The following is a 21,266-nucleotide window of genomic DNA, read 5'->3' on the forward strand; positions in this document are numbered from 1 at the left end:
ACATTACTTTGAATGGTTTTAATAAATTTACCCTTAATCCCATAGTCCGCCAGTATGGCGAACATCTTTTCCCTCGGTACCCTGTCATATGCCTTGTCTAGATCCACGAAACATAAACATAACTGTCTGTTCTTCTCGTAGCAATTTTCAATTTCCTGGCACGTACTGAAGATCTGATCCTGGAAACCACACTGGTTTTCATCCAACTTCCTCTCAACCACTGATCGCACCCTCTCTTCCACAATGCCAGTGAACACCTTGCCTCTGATCAGTGAAATACCTCAATAGTTGTTGCAATCCGTCCTGTTGTTGTTCGCGACGTCAACAGAAAGATTTCCTTTAAGTTGAGAAGATTTTCAAAAGATTCCTTCCATCTGGCCAGTGATTCCCTGGGACCTATTATGAGTTCACCCGATTTACCCAAAATACTATTCATTTCTTTTCTTCCCTCCTTTTCTAAGATTCTTTATTACTGTCTAGAAAGTACGACTAAATCAGGGGTATCGTGTCTAAATTAATAAATTTCAAATTAAAAGTATTTAAAATAAAAGTTCTTAAATGAAATTGGTCATAAACAAATAAGAAGGCAAATGCAATTATTTAGTTAAATATATAAATAATATAGTTGCCAAGTTAACAAATTATAACTAAGGTAATCGACAATAAATGCTTATTAACTAAACTATTCTAAGATAAAATTTAACGATCTTCAGATAAATAAAATAAATATGTATGGACTAACCTAGGAATATAAACACTCAGTTAAGTGAATTGTTAAATTTAGCTGCTGTAACTGTCCTTGGGAATGTCACTCAGCCGGTAATTCTAATTTTACTGCCGTCTGGTTTCTTAATAATAATATCTCCACTCGAAGTCCAACAATTGCTCTGATAAAAGCAGAGAATGTCAGCCTTAAGGACTGATAATCTTCTGAAGGTTAGGTCCTCCCGTATAGTTATAGGGGTAGGCCTACCTTTCAATTTTCGCTCATTGCAAAACATTTCCTGCCTTGTTCGGTAAGATATGAATTTGATAATGATTGGCCTAGGTTTCCCTGGAGATTTAGGTCCGACTCGGTGACACCTATCAATGTCTTGCAAATTCACATTCACACGTATCTCCCTAAAAATATTTGCCGCAAGTTCGTCCGTATTTTCCTTCATTCTTTCCTGCACCCCAAAAATTCTAACGTCAGCTCTTCTACTGTATTGTTCCAGTGAGTCACATCTTGCAGCAAAACTTCCCACATCTCGCGGATTTATTTATTTCGGCATTCGAGTTTTGCGTTCAGTTCTGCCACAATTTCAGAATTTGAACTGGAGAGATTTTTCTAGTTCCTTTATGACGAGTTCAGCACACGCTCCGGTATGGCGTCTACTATATTTTCAAGGAACTTCCAGAGCTGATGGTTTCGTTGAGTATCCTGGTGACTGCCGCTTCTACCAAAGACTTTAATATTACTTATCTAGACTCATAGAGCGTGCTGATGCTAAGCGGATTATTGAACCCTTTCGCGCATCGCCATGTTGCGGGCGCTTCAGCTTCGAATGCATGGCTGGCACGTGGTAATGTTTACAGACCCTTGCATGTTTTCATTTGAATCATGCCTGTTAGTGGATCTGGTTTGGTATTATATGTGACGGAGAGATAATATATTGTCAAATATTTTCAAGGAATGTGGGAGCTGATACATTACGTTAGTTAAATTGATCAGCAATATTAGGCCTAAAGTTAGGCATTACCTGTGGAATGGAAAGATATTCACGAGGGTGAATTCGTGTGCAGCCTTCATTTGTACAGACTGCTATCAGAAGGGATCTGGTATTTCTTTTCATATGTGAGTAGAAATTGAACTGTTAAAAAATAACTTTCATTTACCATAATCGAGAACCAAACAGGTTATAGGGTGGTTGATTCAGAGAACGAATGGGTATGAAATTTAGAATATTTAGGCTTTTTTTTTTTCTTGTTTGCCCTTTTCCAATTCATCGGGGATAATTGTTTAGAACTAAAAAGTTCTTCTGAAAAAGACTACATATTTTTCATACAAACTGTGTAGCGCTAATACAAATTTGATAAATCTGGGCCTAGAATCCGTAAGATATGATTGATACAACTTGATAAAACCTTCTAATATTAGGGCAAGGTATTGCTTCAAATTATCAATTATCTGAAAAATGATTTATTAGTATCGTATGTCTTAATTTCTCCAATTTCCTTTGTAATAAAAGAATGCAATTGTTAATACGCTATTCCAGAAAAATCTGACAATATAAAGTCTAAACAAAGCTCATTACAATCTTGTCAATCCTACTCTGCATTAGAAAACACTAATCAAATTAACTTTTCACTATGATATTAATCTTTTTTGTTTTGCAAGTTCTTTACTTTCAATTTCAGTTTATTTTCTTTCTGGTTTAAATCATGGTGCTCATATTAGAGAAAAATTAGAACGCACTTTCAATTTTTTTTTTGTGCTCAGATAATGTTAATTCAGAATGAGTTTGTAAAAGCAGTAATATTTAAGAAGATAATATTATGAGGAGGGGTTTACATCTTAAATTATAACATTCTTACTTAAGCCTAACCGGGCGAGTTGACGGTGCGGTTAGGACCGCGCAGCTGTGAGCTTGCATCCGGGATATAGTAGGTTCGAACCCCACTGTCGGCAGCCCTGAAGATGGTTTCCCGTGGTTTCCCATTTTCACACCAGGAAAATGCTGGGGCTGTACCTTAATTAAGGCCACGGCCGCTTCCTTCCCACTCCTAGCCCTTTCCTGTCCCATCGTCGCCGTAAGACCTATCTGTGTCAGTGCGACGTAAAACAACTAGCAAAGTGTATTTTTGTAGTAGTGTATTTTTCAGTCTTCTTATTCAGTCTGCTAAATGTTTCTTATTTTAGGTGTGCCACCTATAGGCTATCCAAAGGATTTGTGTAGATTGTTCAGTTTTTATACAGAAGTATATTTTAATATCACCACAGTCTTGATATTATGTATATTTATTGCGTGTGTACACGGTAGTCGGTGTAGTCTGTCATTAATTTTATAAGACGAATGTGTTCATGTGTGCGAAATGTGAGTTAAAGCATGAATTCCATACGATCTCCGCGTCAAGCTGAGGAGCGCCCGCAACATGGCGGTACGCGCATGGACATGACTTCCCCAGTCACACGCTTTTGCGCAGCCAGCGGTGTGGGGCCTTGGCTTCAACAGGGTTGGCACTGTTACGGTTGGCACTACTGCTCGGGTCACTGGTGTTGCGCTTGCTGCGGCCCATATTGCTCGAGAAAACACTGCTTAATATTGGTGAACTGATCGTTACAATGACTGATACTCGCTGGTTTGACTCAACACTGTATCACACATTTGAGAACCGAGCGAGTTGGCCGTGCGGTTAGGGACGCGCAGCTGTGAGATAGTGGGTTCGAACCCCACTGTCGGCAGCCCTGAACATGTTTTTCCGTGGTTTCCCATTTTCAAACCAGGCAAATGCTGCCTGCGCCTTAATTAAGGCCACGGTCATTTCCTACCCACTCCTAACCTTTTCCTATCCCATTGTCGCCATAAGACCTATCTGTGTCGGTGCGACGTAAAGCCAATTGAATGGTTGGGTGGAAGAAGAGCGTAACTCAAAAAAAAACATAGTTTTGAGATAGTCAACGAAAACTACCGATACCTTTTATCTGTTGCTGGAATGTAACAATATTCATGCATGTCTTAGAGATACGCTTCTTCATATGATTACAGTGAGTTTTATGGGCAATGTTTCAATAACTCGCAAGACCAGAACCTTAAGATTTTTTGAATTACGCCCTTCTTCCATAGAAGGTCCTTGAAAAAAACAAAACAATATGAATGTAATGTTGCAAATTGACTGTATGTGTGGTATTTCTTGTGGAGGTACAATACTGCATAATACTTACTACGATGACAAGCATTTTTACAAAACATATGTACATTATGTTTACTAGAAACCTGCAATGCAAGAAATAGATGAAATATTCACAATATCACAATAACATGAAATATTCCTGGCAGATAATTTTTTAAACCTGCCTACAACAACATTCTAGGTCAGCAGTCACTCATCACCGTCTGCTGAATCATCTGTAGATACCATACTATGGGTGTCGAATTCCTTAAAAATGTTATGAAACCAGCATTTTGCATCATCATTCACGTATTTCAGGAGCTCCCGCACGTCTTGAACTTTCTCAAGTTTTATACCCGCTATCTTTACCCTTCGAAGGACTAGTTCACTCTTGATAACCAATACCATGGATTTTAAAACAGTGAAATCAGAGCTACCTATTTTATTGTATGTTGTTGAAGCTGTGATGTTTCCATTCGCATAGAACATAATAATACAATATTTTTGGATAGAAAACCTGAAGCCTTTGACTTTTGGCATGGAAAATGTGAGAGGTGTTAGGTAGGAAGCCCAATCTTGCACTAAGTCTGAACCACCTATTACTCTGAATGGAGAGGGATTATTCCTACAACTTTTCAGTATGTTTACATAGCCATCTGCTGACTTTATTTCTTCGACACGTTTTAGGAGTGAACCATAAAGTCCAATATGAATGACCACGGACAGGAAATATATGCTCAATCTCTACCTGGTACTTACATGCAACCCAGGTGCAAAAGTTTACTAATGTCCTATTGTTATTTTGCGCACCACATGAATCTGAAAAGAATACTAACTTCGTTATCCTTTGGTTTTTCATGTAGCTAGCCAAAAAGTGATACACAAATGATGCAACTGTGTTGGGATCTTTCTTTGAAGTGTGTTCAATAAATCAGTAAAAAGCACTATTGGAGTCATTATGGCAATGAATGTAAAATATGTACATCCAAATCAAACGGTTGTAAAACTGTCATGTTACAGTTAGTTTCGGCAGAGGCAAATTTTGTACATAATCAAATTCACACACTAATAACGATGGATCTGTTTTACATTCATTCAGTATTTTAATTTTGATACATTTATAGGCCTCAAATCTATTTTTGTGAAGTATGAAGTCATTCTTACATGGGTCATTTTGGCCCTTATCGAATTTAATTTTGCATTCAGCACAAAAGTCACAGGTATCTTTTCTGGGATGTCGGATAGAAAACACACTGTGTTCTCGAAATTTATGATACGTGGGGTACTTCATGCGCAAAACGGTCTTAGTTGTTTCAAAATAATATTGCTGAAATTACTGGAAAAGCCATTTTACACTTAGATAAGGATTATCAAAATATTTCCCCTGAGAACCTGTATAATGTGAAGTGGTACTAGGTATGAGGTTTAAGTGTTCCAATATCATATCATATCATATCATATCATATCATATCATATCATATCATATCACATCATATCATATCATATCATATCATATCATATCATATCATATCATATCATATCATATCATATCATATCATATCATATCATATCATATCATATCATATCATATCATATCATATCATATCATATCATATACGTTATCTGGAATCTTGTGAGCCCTGTTGGCGTATGTACCCCTCATGTCTTTCATTATGATATCCTCCACCTTCATTTTAACTTGCACAGTTCTGAGACGTTTTTCAGATATGCGAAACAATGATAGAATAAAGGACTTACATACAAGATTAATACCCTTATTAGTTTTGATACTGTATGCTCAAGAACAGTCTCAATTCTTTGTTGTTACACTCGTTTGGCGTGCCTTGATGTTCCTCTTCTCCATGTATCCCATTAGAAGTGTATCCTGTTGTTCTTTGCTTCCACTTCCCCAAAATCCTCCATGAAGGATTTCCTGGTCTTCAGCAGACATCTCATAGCATCTCTTCATGCAGCATTGTTCAACAGGTTTAAATGTTTTCTTGTCAACCTGCAGAAAAATATTAGTTAGACGGGTTAGACCTAGTATTTAAGTGCTTACCTAGATCTAATGTATGGTATATTAAAGAATAAGCCTCAGTACCCTCAATTCATTTGCCAGTGCAATATTAACAAGTAGGCTATTTATACTCACCATTTTTCCTGAAGTACATGTATATGTTTTCCCGGAATTTCGTCGGCGCGTAATGATCTCTTTCTTCCACAATTTCTTAAAACTCTTTCGTTTTCTACCCTTGTTCTTCGTTTTCTTATCATATAAATAATTTTCACTACTATTTCCTTCGTCAGAACAGTTGTATTCACTTTCATCGGAACTTGCGTGTGGCGACACAGCAGCCATTGTGATTACCTACACCCGCCTTGCCTTTAAGACAGCCGCGATCTGGAAGACAGGCGCAACTCAGCAATGGATGAGAAATGACTCTCCACTGCCATGTATGGGAGCTAGCGTAAAGCCGCTTTCACTGGTTCCTGCAGACACCACCAGAGAGCATATAGAGTCATTTTACGGATAAAAAACGAAATTCGAGTTATGCCCTTCTTCCACCCAACCCTTCAATTGTAAAAAAAAAATAGTTATACTGTAGTGAAACTACATTCAATTTCGCTCTGCAATATCAAAAGTTTCAGAACTTGTGATGTTTCTTCTTCTTCTACCGCTTTTCCCCTCACTGTGTGATTGCGGTTGCGAACTATGGCACACGTGTGGATTTGGCCCTATTTTACAGCCAGATGCCCTTCCTGACGCCAACCTTATATGGAGGGATGCAATCACTATTGCGTGTTTCTCTGGTGGTTGGTAGTTTGGTGTGATGTCTTGTCTGTATATGAAGAGGAGAGTGTTGGGACAAACACAAACACCTAGTCACTAGGCCAGAAGAATTAATCGCAAACGATTAAAATCTCCGGCTCGGCCGGGAATCGAACCCGGGACTCTCTGGACCGAAGGCCTCAACGCTGACCATTCAGCCAAGGAGTCGGACAAGTGTCTGAACTTATGATAATCTAAAGCAAATTTCTCTCCTTCACATTAAAACCTAGCTTTTATATAAGAATATAACTGTCTTCTGAAATTTAGTGGCCATTAACTTTATTCTTCATAACCTATATATATAATTCCTTATAATGCGTTCATCCTGATGTGATGCGTATCTTTAAGGTGCTTACGTGAACTTACCTACAGAGGAGTTTCTCGTCGCATTTCGAAATACTTGGAAGCATTAATGAGTCCACTTCACACCGGAAGCTGTCATGAACGTATTTGAAGCAGTCGTCAGCCAGTTTTGGCAAGCACTTCACGTTATCAAAATCGAAGTCATCGTCGTCGTCATTCGACTGACCGTAAAGTACTGGAACAGATAATAAATAAATTATAAACACTAAGGTATGTCATGAAAACCGTGTATTTCCTTTCTAGTTTAACTGGAAAGGTTAGGGACATTGGAGAAAATGTTCAGATTTTCAAAAAGGAAGGCGGGGGTGAGGGGTGCAAAACCGGAAAAGATGCGTTTTATTATCATCCACCTCCTAACAATATTATCGTTGATATACACCATTCATTTTTATTAATTTATATACATGATAATTACTACAGTCCGCCTCTGTGGTGTAGTGGTTAGCGTGATTACCCGCCACCCCAGGGGCCCGGGTTCGATTCCTGGCTCTGCCACGAAATTTGAAACGTGGTACGAGGGCTTTAACGGGGTCCTCTCAGCCTCGGGAGGTCAACTGAGTAGAGGAGTGTTCGATTCTCACCTCAGTCATCCTGGAAGTGGTTTTCCGTGGTTTCCCACTTCCCCTCCAGGCAAATGCCGGGATGGTACCTAACTTAACACGTTCCCTGCGGCAGTGAATTTCGATGACTTAATGTTACGTCGTATCGGCCCACCGGTGACCCGATGCTGCCTTTAGTTATTATCGGTTCGGATCACCGGTGACCTGACGAATTTGACTTTGTTTACTCCCTAGTATGACATCCTAAACAATACAAGTGCACTTGTTGTGTGCGTTATTGTTGAGGAGACATTCCAGCGTATTTACCTGTGCGACAGTGTTCCGATTCAACAATTGCGTGAAACAGAAATGACCCCGGAAATAACTGGGTCACCGGTGGGCCGATCAGAACTAGCAGTATGCCTCGATCCTTTACTTCAATTGGAACAATATGTTGCCATTAGTTAACAGAAATTCGTAACTAGGACGTAGTTACTCACTTCGCAATTCGGGGAAGTTCGCACCGACGGATAAGAGTAACATGTTTCGGGGCACATGGTGACCCGAACCGCACAGAACGTAATATAGGCCCACCCCAGTGCTGTCCTAACCCTCTTTCTTTTCCGTGCCGCCGGTGTGTCAGAATGTGAAAGCTCCATACCTAAAAAAGGACGTGAAATTGCTTGTAAATATTATATACGGAAGATAGTAAATATGTCAATAACTATTCCAATAACTCCAATAACCTCTATTGGCTTTCCTAAGAGCAATGTAGAAAGCAGATATCAGAAGGGTGGTACTCCTTAAACAACAGTCTACGATCTGCGGGCAGCAACACTCTAGGCTTCATTCACCGTAACCGCGCTAAGCGATTCCCGCGTAAAAATATAGGTCAGACAACAATCGGGACTCAGGGTGACCCGAAGCGATATGAATGGAAGATGAAAAAACTTCCTTCGGGTCACCGGTGGGCCGATCAAAACTAGCAGTATGCCTCGATCCTTTGCTTCAATTGGAACACTATGTTGCCATTAGTTAACGGAAATTCGTAACTAGGACGTAGTTACTTACTTCGCAATTCTGGGAAGTTCGCACCGACGGATAAGAGTAACATGTTTCGGGGCACATGGTGACCCGAACCGCACGGAACGTGTTAAGGCCACGACCGCTTCCTTCCCTCTTCCTTGCCTCTCCCTTCCAAACTTCCTATCCCCCAACAAGGCCCCTGTTCAGCATAGCAGGTGAAGCCGCCTGGACAAGGTACTGGTCCTTCTTCCCAATTGAAGGCTATGCCCTGATCGAAAGTCTCACGCTCAGGGACACTGCCCTTGAGGCGGTAGAGGTGGGAACCCTCGCTGAGCCCGAGGGAAAACTAACCCTGGAGGGTAAGCAGATTAAGAAAGAAAGAGGGATAATTACTACCTTATGAAGAACATCCTCAGTGGCCCAATCGAATAATCGTCCACTTTATATTCCTACCGGTCTAGAAAGCCAAGAATAACGGCCGAGAGGATTCGTCGTGCTGACCACACGACACCTCGTAATCTGCAGGCCTTCGGGCTGAGCAGCGGTCGCTTGGTAGGCCAAGGCCCTTCAAGGGCTGTAGTGCGATGGGGTTTGGTTTTTATATTCCTAAAAGTACCGGTTCGATCCCGAGTGAGTTCTGTAGTACTCGTATTTGAGGATATTTAAATGATGTTTCCTTGTCTTCGGCTTCTGATACATTAAAGAATTATTGCAAGGAAACGGTCCGATACCTCGGCGCCAGTTAAGACTGTTATCAAATAGAATGGACGTTAAACCTTAAAAGGGCTGAATATGGTTTACATCCGATAACAACTGATGAGGGTGAGCATTGTCGTCGACGATAAGGAATTCAGCGCCATATTAATTCCTAAGGGGTTGTACAAAGGTCTAAGAATTGCATCGGTACACCGCTGGGCAGTTAACATCCCTCGAATTGGTATCAGAGGTGTACGACACACATGCATAATCCCATCCCAAATGCATGCACCTCTTGAATATGCTGGTACTTTCGACCGCGTCCTTTACATCCCCACACCATTTGTCGTCGTGTACCTGGCCTAAGTTCACCTGCGAACATGACATACGCCAATCATCATCATCATCATCTGCATCATCATCATCATCATCTTCATCATCATGTTATTTGCTTTACGTCCCACTAACTACTTTTATGGTTTTCGGAGACGCCGAGGTGCCGGAATTTAATCCCGCAGGAGTTCTTTTACGTGCCAGTAAATCTACCGACACGAGGCTGACGTATTTGAGCACCTTCAAATACCACCGGACAGCCAGGATCGACCTAGCCAAGTGGGGGTCAAAAGGCCATCGCCTCAACCGTATGAGCCACTTAGCCCGGTACGCTATTCATCCCAAACGCAATTAAGATGTTGGATGGCCCATCTTCTCCTCCAACCACGATGACGCTTCTGTAGTGGAACACGTCGAATCGGTCGAAATGATCTTAAATGGGCACTATGCAGCCGACTGCGAACTGTTTGCGCAGATTCACGCGACCCGGTTGCCGTCAAGAAGATACAGTCGAACCTGAAAATCTCGAACCTCCATTAGTCGAATTTCCAGAATCTTGAAATAATTTCAATTTCCCTGCCGCCTGTTCTATTAGTCACATGTATTTATTCCTCTATTACATGAATTTCTCCATTTCTCGAAGCAAACGTTTCCTCCTTAGACGCAGAAAATATTCTGTAACTCGAATTTTGTACATTAACTTTGCAATACGACATTTAAGGTTCGTGTGTTATTGTTCCTTAACGTACTACAGTTTATCTTATCTGTTCACCCCTGGTGTGTTGCAGTTGGAGCTGTATAAACGCTCTCCTGGATCGTCACTAGACCGGGCGTTAAGTGCACTAGTCTTCGATCCCACATACGGAGTCAGTCGAATGTAAATGTTTTTACAGCAGTAACTGTTGTTGAAACCTATGTGGAAGAAAAGAAGCTCGAGAGTTAAAAACACGTTCCTCTACTGTTTGTTCTGTGTCTTCAACGACTTGCTATAATTGCAATTACAAAATACTTAAGAGTTTGTTTTCATATTGTTATACAACACTTATGAGAGTATCAAGCCGTAGTTACACATGATTCGATCACGTGCAATCCTCAAAGGCGGGAATTTTTTTTATCTAGAAATTTCGATTGCCCGAAGTAAAATTCAGCTCCCGTGGTGATTTGAGATATCGAGATTGGACTGTATCTTGTAATACTATTGAGCAGTCGAAGTTGTTCTCCTCTGTACTCTTACGCGGATATACGGATCTTGACGTGGCGTTGTCACCCTCCGGATACATGTTAATTACATGCCTAAAAACCATAATATCGCATCATCTGCGGCAATGCTATGGAAGGATAGCCATTTCGCGATAAACTGTACGACAGACTGGTTCGCATTCGGTTCCCTACCATCACTTTCCACCAGTTCTGGTCGTAATGTTATATTGATACGATTATTTGTGCGTTCTGTAAGAGTCTATCTCTAGCTGTTACTCCGGACCACCACCTTACACATCTCAAGGAATTCATCTTTGATCTTGCTGACGCGGACTTCTGTGATCACTGTGTCATCTTTCATTCACTATTCTTAATGCAAGTTAAAAGTTTGTTTTGAAAGTTATATATATATATATATATATATATATATATATAATTTCGTGTGGTTATTTCTAGACAGGTAGGAGCCGATAACCTAGATGCTAGGCCCCTTTAAACAACAATCATCATCATCATCATCATCATCTAGCCAGGTGCAGCCCTTGTAAGGCAGACTCTCCGACGAGGGTGGGTGGTACCTGCGTGTTATTGTGGTGGAGAATAGTGTTGCGTGAGATGTATGAGTTGCAGGAATGTCGGTGACAGCACAAACACCCAGTTCCCAAGACAAGGGAATTAACCAACTAATGTAAAATCTCCGACCCGGCCAGGAATCGAACCCGAGGCCCCCTGAACCGAAGATCACTGCGCTGACCATTCAGCCAAGGAACTGGACTCAACATTGCATAAACATCTGTGATATCCATTTTATGAAATGCACCAAATACATTCCATAGAAAGCTGCTCTCTGCATCTCCTACCAAGCGACAGCCGCTCAGGCCGAAGGCCTACAGATTACGAGGCGACGTGTGGTCAGCACGATGATTCCTCTCAGCCGTTATTCTCGGCTTTATAGGCAGGGGCCGCTATCTCACAATCAAATAGCTCCTCAATTGCAATCACGTAGGCTGAATGGACCTCGAACCAGCCCTCAGATCCGGGTAAAAATCCCTGACCTGGCCCGGAATCGAACCCGGGGGCCCCGGGTAAAGGGCAGGTACGCTACACCTACACCGCGGAGCCGGCTTTGTTACACATCAGGGTATATAAAGCATTTATATTATATAGAAGTAATAATGCTAGTTGATTACCTCTAATCCTCGCCCTCCTGTGGCGCATGCAGTCTGAAAGGCCTTGGTTTACCAAGGCGAATGCTACCCACGAAAATCGCCTGAAGGTGTTGGAGTGCCACGTGGTCATTGTGACTGTATTCGCTGTCTTTCGTATCAGAGAGCTCCGCAGGTGGTCTCTCCAGGCTGAGTTAACACCGTTCGTGCCTTCAGTCCAGGAACTGAACAACAGTCTTGCGCGCATTTTTTCTTTAAATGAAAATTAAAGCATGTAATAAAAACAAAAGGATTCCTTGGTCTTTTACTAAACTCAAAGTGGCGATGAGTCGTTCGTTGGGTGATGTGCATTTCGTATAGTTGGGGGTTCTGCTTTTTCAGTGTTTCTTGAATTTTAGTAAGCAAAATATCGAACATTTCTGTAGTGAAATGAAATGGCGTATGGCTTTTAGTGCCGGGAGTGTCCGAGGACATGCTCGGCTCGCCAGATGCAGGTCTTTTGATTTGACACCCGTAGGTGACCTGCGCGTCGTGATGAGGATGAAATGATGATGAAGACGACACATACACCCAGCCCCAGTGCCAGCGAAATTAACCAATTAAGGTTAAAATTCCCGACCCTGCCGGGAATCGAACCCGGGACCCCTGTGACCAAAGGCCAGCACGCTAACCATTTAGCCATGGAGCCGGACATTTCTGTAGTAATTCGTAAATATCCATAACATGTGTCCGGAAGATTTTGTAACTGTTTGTAGAGAAGATTAAACGACCCATTCACAGACCTAGGCTCATTTACTTCGTGTAACCCAACAAGAAGAAGAACGCAAGTAGAATAGTTCGTACTTCAAACTAGAATTCTCAATAACAAGTAATGTTCTTTCTAACTTTGACAGAGACATGTTTAAGTCATCCTCGTCTTGAGAGCAACTAACACAGCTCCGGGCAGTGCGCCCACCACATAACCTACCTAAGCTCCTATCTACACACCTATCTAGGCACTTACTGACGAGCTAGAAAGAGGACTATAGAGTGGCTATTGGACCGCCATATTTGAATCCACTTGAACGCCACGTCTGCCATATTCTAAGCGGTCAAAACAGGTGGGCGTGGTGATGAAGCAAGTACACAGGCTGCAGGAATAAATACCATTTCACAGTTTTCTTAACTAGAAAAGCACTCAAAGGTACATAATGTATTTTAAAAGGTCATTAAAACTACAAGACACAGGCTACATACTTACATTTATTGCATAAAGAATGAAAATTAACATATTTCCAGTAGTTACAAAAGAAATCACAATGCACTGCCATAAAAAATGAGCCCTACTTACAGAGAATTAAATATAGAACAGAAAACCTTGAACAGAATAATATAACATAGAGAAATAATTCATAACCTATCACTTGAATAATAATAATAATAATAATAATAATAATAATAATAATAATAATTCTGGTCTCTTCTCAGTTACCAGGAATCGGCATTCTGTTCAGGAGTTCCTTGACTTGACGAAAACCAACTACGCAGTGTTGTATTTTATCCAGAAGTGTAGCCAAGAGTGGGTTACTGGGGGTTAGAACCCTCCTCCCACATGGAACTTTTTGCAAAGAAAAGAAACTGACAATAAACAAGTGAAAGTCGACTGAATAGTTTGGCTCTTTTGAACATTCACAGAGGCATAATTGTATAACCGACGTATCTCTTGAATCTATTTTCTAAGAAACCTTAAAGATTGGATTTTATATTGTAATCTGAACATACCATTCGCTATAGTTCGGCTCCATGGCTAAATGGTTAGCGTGCTGCCCTTTGGTCACAGGGGTCCCGGGTTCGATTCCCGGCAGGGTCGGGAATTTTAACCATCATTGGTTAATTTCGCTGGTACGGGGGCTGTGCGGGAATTTTAACCATCATTGGTTAATTTCGCTGGTACGGGGGCTGTGTGTATGTGTCGTCTTCATCATCATTTCATCCTCATCATGTCGCGCAGGTCGCCTACGGAGGTCAAATCAAAAGACCTGCACCTGGCGAGCCGAACATGTCCTCCCGGCACTAAAAGCCACACGCCATTTCATTTCACCATTCGCTGTAAAACTATTCACCCCGATCATGTTGTTCTTGTTCTGTATTTTAATGTAAGATGTAGTGTACTGGTATCGCAATCTGAATATCAATGTAATTCACTTGTATCAGTGTCTTATAATGACGCATATCTATGCGCGCACCACACACGCACAAGCATCTTCATTATGCTCTATCATTATGTTGTAACTATAACCCCCCAAACTGACTATAGGCCTACTACTGATTTTATCTCCCTTAAATGAAACCAGCATTAGCAGATCTTAGGATCGGAAGAACTACTATCCGACTGCACCGCTGAGATCGGCTCTTACGCAGTAGTTAGTTTTTCCTCACTGATTATTTCAAGTATACGTCTTTCTTTCTAAATGTATATAAATACAATTATAATCCTGCCTTATACGTGGTTCTTATCTGCAATTCTTTTGTTTACCCTCCAGGGTCGCTTTTTCCCTCGGACTCAGGGAGGGATCCCACCTCTACCGCCTCAAGGGCAGTGTCCTGGAACTTCAGACTCTGAGTCGGGGATACAACTGGGGAGGATGACCAGTACCTCCCCCAGGCAGCCTCACCTGCTATCCTGAACAGGGGCCTTGCGGGGGGATGGGAAGATTGGAAGGGATAGACAAGGAAGAGGGAAGGAAGCGGCCGTGGCCGTAAGTTAGGTACCATCCCGGCATTTGCCTGGAAGAGAAGTGGAAGTGGGAAACCACGGAAAACCACTTCGAGGATGGCTGAGGTGGGAATCGAACCCACCTCTACCGAGCTCGATAGCTGCAGTCGCTTAAGTGCGGCCAGTATCCAGTATTCGGGAGATAGTAGGTTCGAATCCCACTGTCGGCAGCCCTGAAAATGGTTTTCCGTGGTTTCCCATTTTCACACCAGGCAAATGCTGGGGCTGTACCTTAATTAAGGTCACGGCCGCTTCCTTCCCACTCCTAGGCCTTTCCTATCCCATCGTCGCCATAAGACCTATCTGTGTCGGTGCGACGTAAAGCAACTAGCGAAAAGGAGGAACCCACCTCTACTCAGTTGACCTCCCGAGGCTGAGTGGACCCCGTTCCAGCCCTCGTACCACTTTTCAAATTTCGTGGCAGAGCCGGGAATCGAACCCGGGCATGCGGGGGTGGCAGCTAATCACACTAACCACTACACCACGGAGGCGGGCTTATCTACAATTAAGTACACAAAAATCGAAAAATGGTTCAGTTCCATTTTTGTCTCTCTGTTTGTTTCTTTGTTACGATCTAACGGGAAAGCAGCAGTTTCTCGAAACTCGGTATTTAGAGCCGGGTTGTACACTAGGTTATATACAGGCTGGTCGGAAACGGCGTGAGCCGGGTATATGAGCGTTAGAGGGCTGGTCACACTGATAAATCATTTTAAATTAATAATTCTATGTCTCACACCGTTGTCATTTTATCAGCTGCTGAAATCAGCCAATCAGATCGCTTCGCGGGTGAATTCACATGGGCTTTGAGCTGCGGTTTTGCTCGTGACTTAAGGCCATGCCGAGAAATCAGCATCAAGCACACACAATCGGTATCACCGCAGCGTATTTGCTCTGGTCAGCTGTATTCAGACCTCTCCCCTGGCGAAGTTTTATGCTTTGACTGCCGCTCTCATGCCGATTTCCAGTCACAAACAGGTTTAGAACTCTGCCTCGCAAAGCCCATTTGAATTCACCCACGAAGCGAACTGATTGGCTAACTTCAGCAGCTGATAACATGACTACGGTGTGAGATATCAAATTATTCCTTTCAAATTATTTATCAGCATTACCAACCCTCTAACGCTGACAAATCCGGTTCCCATTGTTTCCGACCATCCTGTATGATTTGATTTATATGCAGTGGTGTGGCTATATTAAGGGGGCGAAATGGCAAATGTCAAATTTCTCCGTTAATGTTAGTTGTATCGAAAAAGGTACGTAATAAAAGTAGTTAAAACACCATTTCTTATCTTTTATACTTCATGGGTTTCTACTGCACGAGATATTCGCGAGTATAGCACTTTTTAGACACTTTCGAATATCTCCGGAAATATTAGTTCCATCTAAAATATGTACACAACAAATGCAGAGAATCTAATTTCCAACTGTTTGTGTGTCATACATTTTACCGAACGAACTATACTAATGAAGATTTTTATTACTAAGTCCATCAACGACGAGCATGGCTGACAAGAAAATGCTGTTCAGTCTTCACGGTAACGAACCAGCTGGCGATGGTCATGTTTGCTGTCGTTATTGTTGCAGTTATTGTCGTCGAGATTGTTATTACAAAGTGCAAAATCCGCCTGGATATTAGCCTCATTGACCCGGGAAAAATAAAGAAAACTATCGCAATGAGAAGGAACGCATTAAGGAACGGTCACAAGAAGAATGAGGGGGGAAAAGGGATGATTAGAGGAGAGATTGAAATCCTACGCCTCGAATGCTTTAATATCACTGAGCCGGAAGAAAACAAAATGTAATGGCCTACAATGAGCTGAGTCTCTAAAACTTATCAACAAGAACATTACACTGACTGACTAATGTTGTTAGTTGAGGTGTGCTCTGTCTTCTGCTGTTACTCATCTCCCCTACACGGCAATTCTTCTGCAACAACAAATACCGGTACTCACTCGTCAGTGAAGTGTACACAACTATCTACTTATTCTCCTCCCGGTAATTAGGCGTGTAAAGATAAAAATAAAAATAATAAATATATCATTACTTTCGAGCGAACTCTGCTCTGCACTAGAAGATGATCCAGCATTATCTTAAGTTGAGTGGGGGCCTGTCGTTGCCTATAGTTGCCAGTCCGCCGGCCACTGCTAGGACGAGTCCACAGTTACTATTGAAAGGATGTACACTCATCCCTAGCGAATATAGGTGACACGTATTTAAGGCAGAAATAAAACTGTTAGCACAGCGTAAAGAAGAGAATGTGTGCTCACTTCACCTGTTTCAGCCGATCACAGTATTGCGTTCTGCAATGTAAGATGTTACGAAAAAGAAGTTACGATTGCAAGCAATTTTATTACAAACACGCGAACTTTCTTATGCAACACCCTACGTGACTTCCTTACCAATGTAATATAATACACAGTAATATATACACATAAACACACTCTAAGTTGTTAAATTAAGCTCTGGATCTGGACACAGAAAAAATACAGCGTACCGAACTAGTGTCTACGTAGTTTGGGTCACGTAGTAATCAATTTACCTTCGGGGGGTAATTGATTCGAACTCCACTGCCGGCAGCCCTGAAAATGGATTTCCGTGTTTTCCCATTTTCACACCAGGCAAATGCTGGAGCTGTACTTTAATTAAGGCCTTGGTCGCTTCTTTCCCGATCTTAGACCTTTCCTATCCCATCGACGCCATAAAACCTATATGTGTCGGTGTGACGTAAACCAAATTGTAATAATAATAATAATAATAATAATAATAATAATAATAATAATAATAATAATAATAATAATAATAATAATAATAATAATAATACGGAGCCTCCGTGGCTCACGTGGCAGCGTGCCGGCCTCTCACCGCTGGATACCGTGGTTCAAATTCCGGTCACTCCATGTGAGATTTGTGCTGGACAAAGCGGAGGCGGTTCAGGCTTTTCTCCGGGTGCTCCGTTTTTCCCTGTCATCTTTCATTCCAGCGACACTCTCCATTAACATTTCATTTCATCTGTCAGTCCACTTATCATTGCCCCAGAGGAGTGCGACAGGCTTCGGCAGCCGACACATTTCCTATCCTCGCCGCTAGATGGGGGCCTCATTCATTCCGTTCCTGACCCGGTCAAATGACTGGAAACAGGCTGTAGATTTTCATCTTTTCAATAATAATAATAATAATAATAATAATAATAATAATAATAATAATAATAATAATAATAATAATCCGTTCATGCTATTATCTCAATAACGAGCAGGGACGGGCAGGCAAGCACAAGCGGTTCTTACAGAATGGGAAACCTTGTTTTCCATAATGATGACTTACAGCTTTAATGGGCGTAACAGGTTGTTTTAAGTCTAAATTACCTTTTATGGTCAAACCCAGCGGCAGTGTTGACGAAAATCTCCGGGATATTAACACACCACACGAATCTCTTCTCCCACTGCGTAGGCCTAGATAAGATGATTGTATACACACTATTATTGTGGATTCATTCTCGGTAGGCCTACTCACCCTCACCAGAAGCTAGTCATCAAATTTTATCCTGTTCCTCACTCATCCTTATGGTCCGGTCCATGACAGCCATTTCAGTCCCGTAAGTTCCGCCTCTTTGTCGTTAATCACAAATCTATCATTCTTAATAATGTACGGTACTTGTCATGGAAATGAACATCACACACAGAACTCTGCAGTGAGCATTTGTCCACTTCAAAAGCAAGTCTTTTTTTTTTTTTTCACAATGAAATGTCTTGCCTAATTATTGCTCCTTGTAACCCGACGTATAATCCGTTACAAAACAACAAGGCATATCTCCTTCACGGCAATAAGAATGTACTCACAGAGCACTGAAACACATTAAAATGCCGTGGTGATTAACAATGAAAGAGAAATTACACGAAATACCTAATCATTATGTTGCAAAAGCGCCATACCCTAATGCTGTCAACGTGAGCGGTATCTCGCCAAATCTCACCCTTTTTATAGGGTCGTAAAGGTAAAATGTATTCATCACCATTATTACTGAAAATGCCGAGGTGTTTGAGTGGTGAACTGGCGTTTGTAATAGATTCAGCCATTCAGAATGCATAAACAATAAGGAATGATCTTCGGATTGCCTTCGTATTGTTCTTTATGGAGGTCTGAAGCATTATTTTCATGTTATATGGAGATTCACAGATCCACGAAATTTTATTTTTAACTACACAGTACACATTTAAACAACGTCGGTGCGCAATACGAGGTACATGCACTGGCAACTAATCACTAGGGTAAGGCATTTGATGATTTTGCATCTTTTTTTTTTTTTTATGAAGGCCAAAATATAGCTTGAGTATATGTACATGTGTTTCATGAATTGACTGATTAAATAAGGGCAATTTGTTAGAGCATTTTTTTCATTTTTTGCCGTTTACAAGAGATAGGTCATTTTTGGAGCAATTTATGGTCATTTTTGGCATTTTTAATTGTTTTCTGGGAAGTGTTATATTTCGTTATATTTGGATATTTAATTAATATTATTTATGTTTACAATACTTGTCTATTATGTTTAACTTAGACAAATAACTTGCTCAAGAAAGAACGTAGACTTGCAACATACCCTGCTGCCACTAGTTTTCAAGGAAAGAGTATTTTCAACTCGATTGCACTTCCAAGAAAACATACTATAAGCAGTACGCATAATGGACTCGCCCAAGCTGGGCTTTGCTCCTTATCTTCAGCTAGATAAGAAGGAAGTCAGTCGCCCGCGTGCTGAGAGTCGAGTGAATTCTTTGTTGACAAGTACTGTAAGATGCCCAAAGTTAAAGGAAGTACAATTGTTAAATTAAAACAATTTGTTACACAATATGGAGAAAATATATTTTCCACTGATGGGAAAATATTATTTTGCAAAGTGTGTGATGTGCGAGTTTCAGCAGAAAAGAAGTTTACAGTTGAACAACATGTGTCGCGAGGAAAACATAAACGTGGTGTGCAGCGACTTGAAGATAAAAGAAACCGTGGCTTACACCAGACACTACTGGGTGAATCTTCAACATTTTCTCCATTTGTGAGAAACTGTGTACAGCATTTTTATGCGCCGATATTCCACTGAACAAATTGAACCATCCACAGCTGCGTACATTCTTAGAAGAGGAGACTGGAAAATCTGTACCAGATCCCAGAACATTAAGAAGAACCCACGTTGGAAGATGCTATGACAAAACGTTACAAGAGATAAGGATAAGGGTAGGAGACGGAAACATATGGGTATGCATAAATGAAACAACAGACAGTATGGGACGATATATAGGCAACGTTATTGTAGGCGTCCTGGAAGCAGGGAATGCTGGAGAACCATTTCTACTACATTGTGAGCAATTGGACAAAGCTAACTGATCAACAATTAGCAAACTGTTTGACCAGTCTTTGAGGCTATTGTGGTCTGATGGCATTCGGAATGACAATGTGCTGCTTTTAATAACAGATGCAGCACCCTACATGGAAAAGGCTGCAAATTTGTTACAAGCGCTCTTCTCGAAAATGGTGCATGTCACATGCCTAGCCCATGCGTTATATCGGACCGCGGAAGAGGTACGACATAATTTTCCTGAAGTTGACAAGTTAACTGGGTGCATAAAGAAAGTGTTTTTAAAAGCCCCATCTAGAGTTCTAGCATTCAAAACAGGAGCTCTTGAAATTCCCTTGCCCTTTTCACCTGTTTTGACTAGATGGGGAACGTGGATTGAGGCTTGTTGTTATTACTGCGAGAACTTTGAAGTTGTAAAGAAAGTGGTCGATTCCTTCGACAAAACTGAGGCTGGATCAATAAAAACAGCCCAGGAACTCTTGGCTGACAAAGAAATTGCAGGTAAACTTTCCTACATAAAAACAAATTTCGGATCCCTTCCTAATGCAATAAGTGCTCTAGAAAAATCCCAAGTGCCACTAGTGGAGCAGCTGCAAATTGTGTATAAAGTTGTGAATGATCTGAATCGTGTGTGTGGTAAAGTGGGTGAAGTTGTATCCATGAAACTGAATAAGGTGTTGCAAAAGAACAGTGGGTATAAAACTTTGTGTTCTATTGGCAAAGCATTGTCGGGTGAAAATTTTTCTCTTACCGACTGTGAATTGAATCCGGGAGATATTGCTTGTTTTCAGTATGCACCAATTGTTTCAGTTGAGGTAGAGATAAGCTTTTCCATGTACAAATCGTTACTTGCAGACAATAGGCAATCGTTTTCATTTGAGAACCTACGCAAAGTTTTTATTGTGCATTTCAATTCGAATTTATTGTAAACAGCCACTGAAGTTTGTTTTCTTAAATATTCTTTGTTAAATAAATGACACCTATTTGCTAGGAGAGTATTTGAAGAATATGCCAGTTCTAAAATATTTCATTTTTTCACCAGGGGTGTAAAGTGGTATTTACTTTGCTAGTAACAAAAATAATTTAAACTTAATGCATTGTCATCCATTAAAATTCTCTCTCAAATCAGCTAATTGTTTCT

General features: G+C 41.1%; 1 protein-coding gene across 1 annotated transcript in view; it reads right to left on the bottom strand.

Annotated features, from left to right (window-relative positions):
• The window catches only part of LOC136862920 (uncharacterized), a 94,028-nt gene that overhangs the window by 69,270 nt on the left and 3,492 nt on the right, over window positions 1-21,266 (bottom strand). The window contains exon 2 of the mRNA XM_067139202.2: window positions 7,070-7,241. Coding sequence (XP_066995303.2) covers window positions 7,070-7,241 — 172 coding nt within the window. The remainder of the gene's footprint in view (window positions 1-7,069; window positions 7,242-21,266) is intronic.

This window comes from Anabrus simplex, chromosome 2, assembly GCF_040414725.1.
Source record: "Anabrus simplex isolate iqAnaSimp1 chromosome 2, ASM4041472v1, whole genome shotgun sequence".
NCBI classification, from domain to species: domain Eukaryota; kingdom Metazoa; phylum Arthropoda; class Insecta; order Orthoptera; family Tettigoniidae; genus Anabrus; species Anabrus simplex.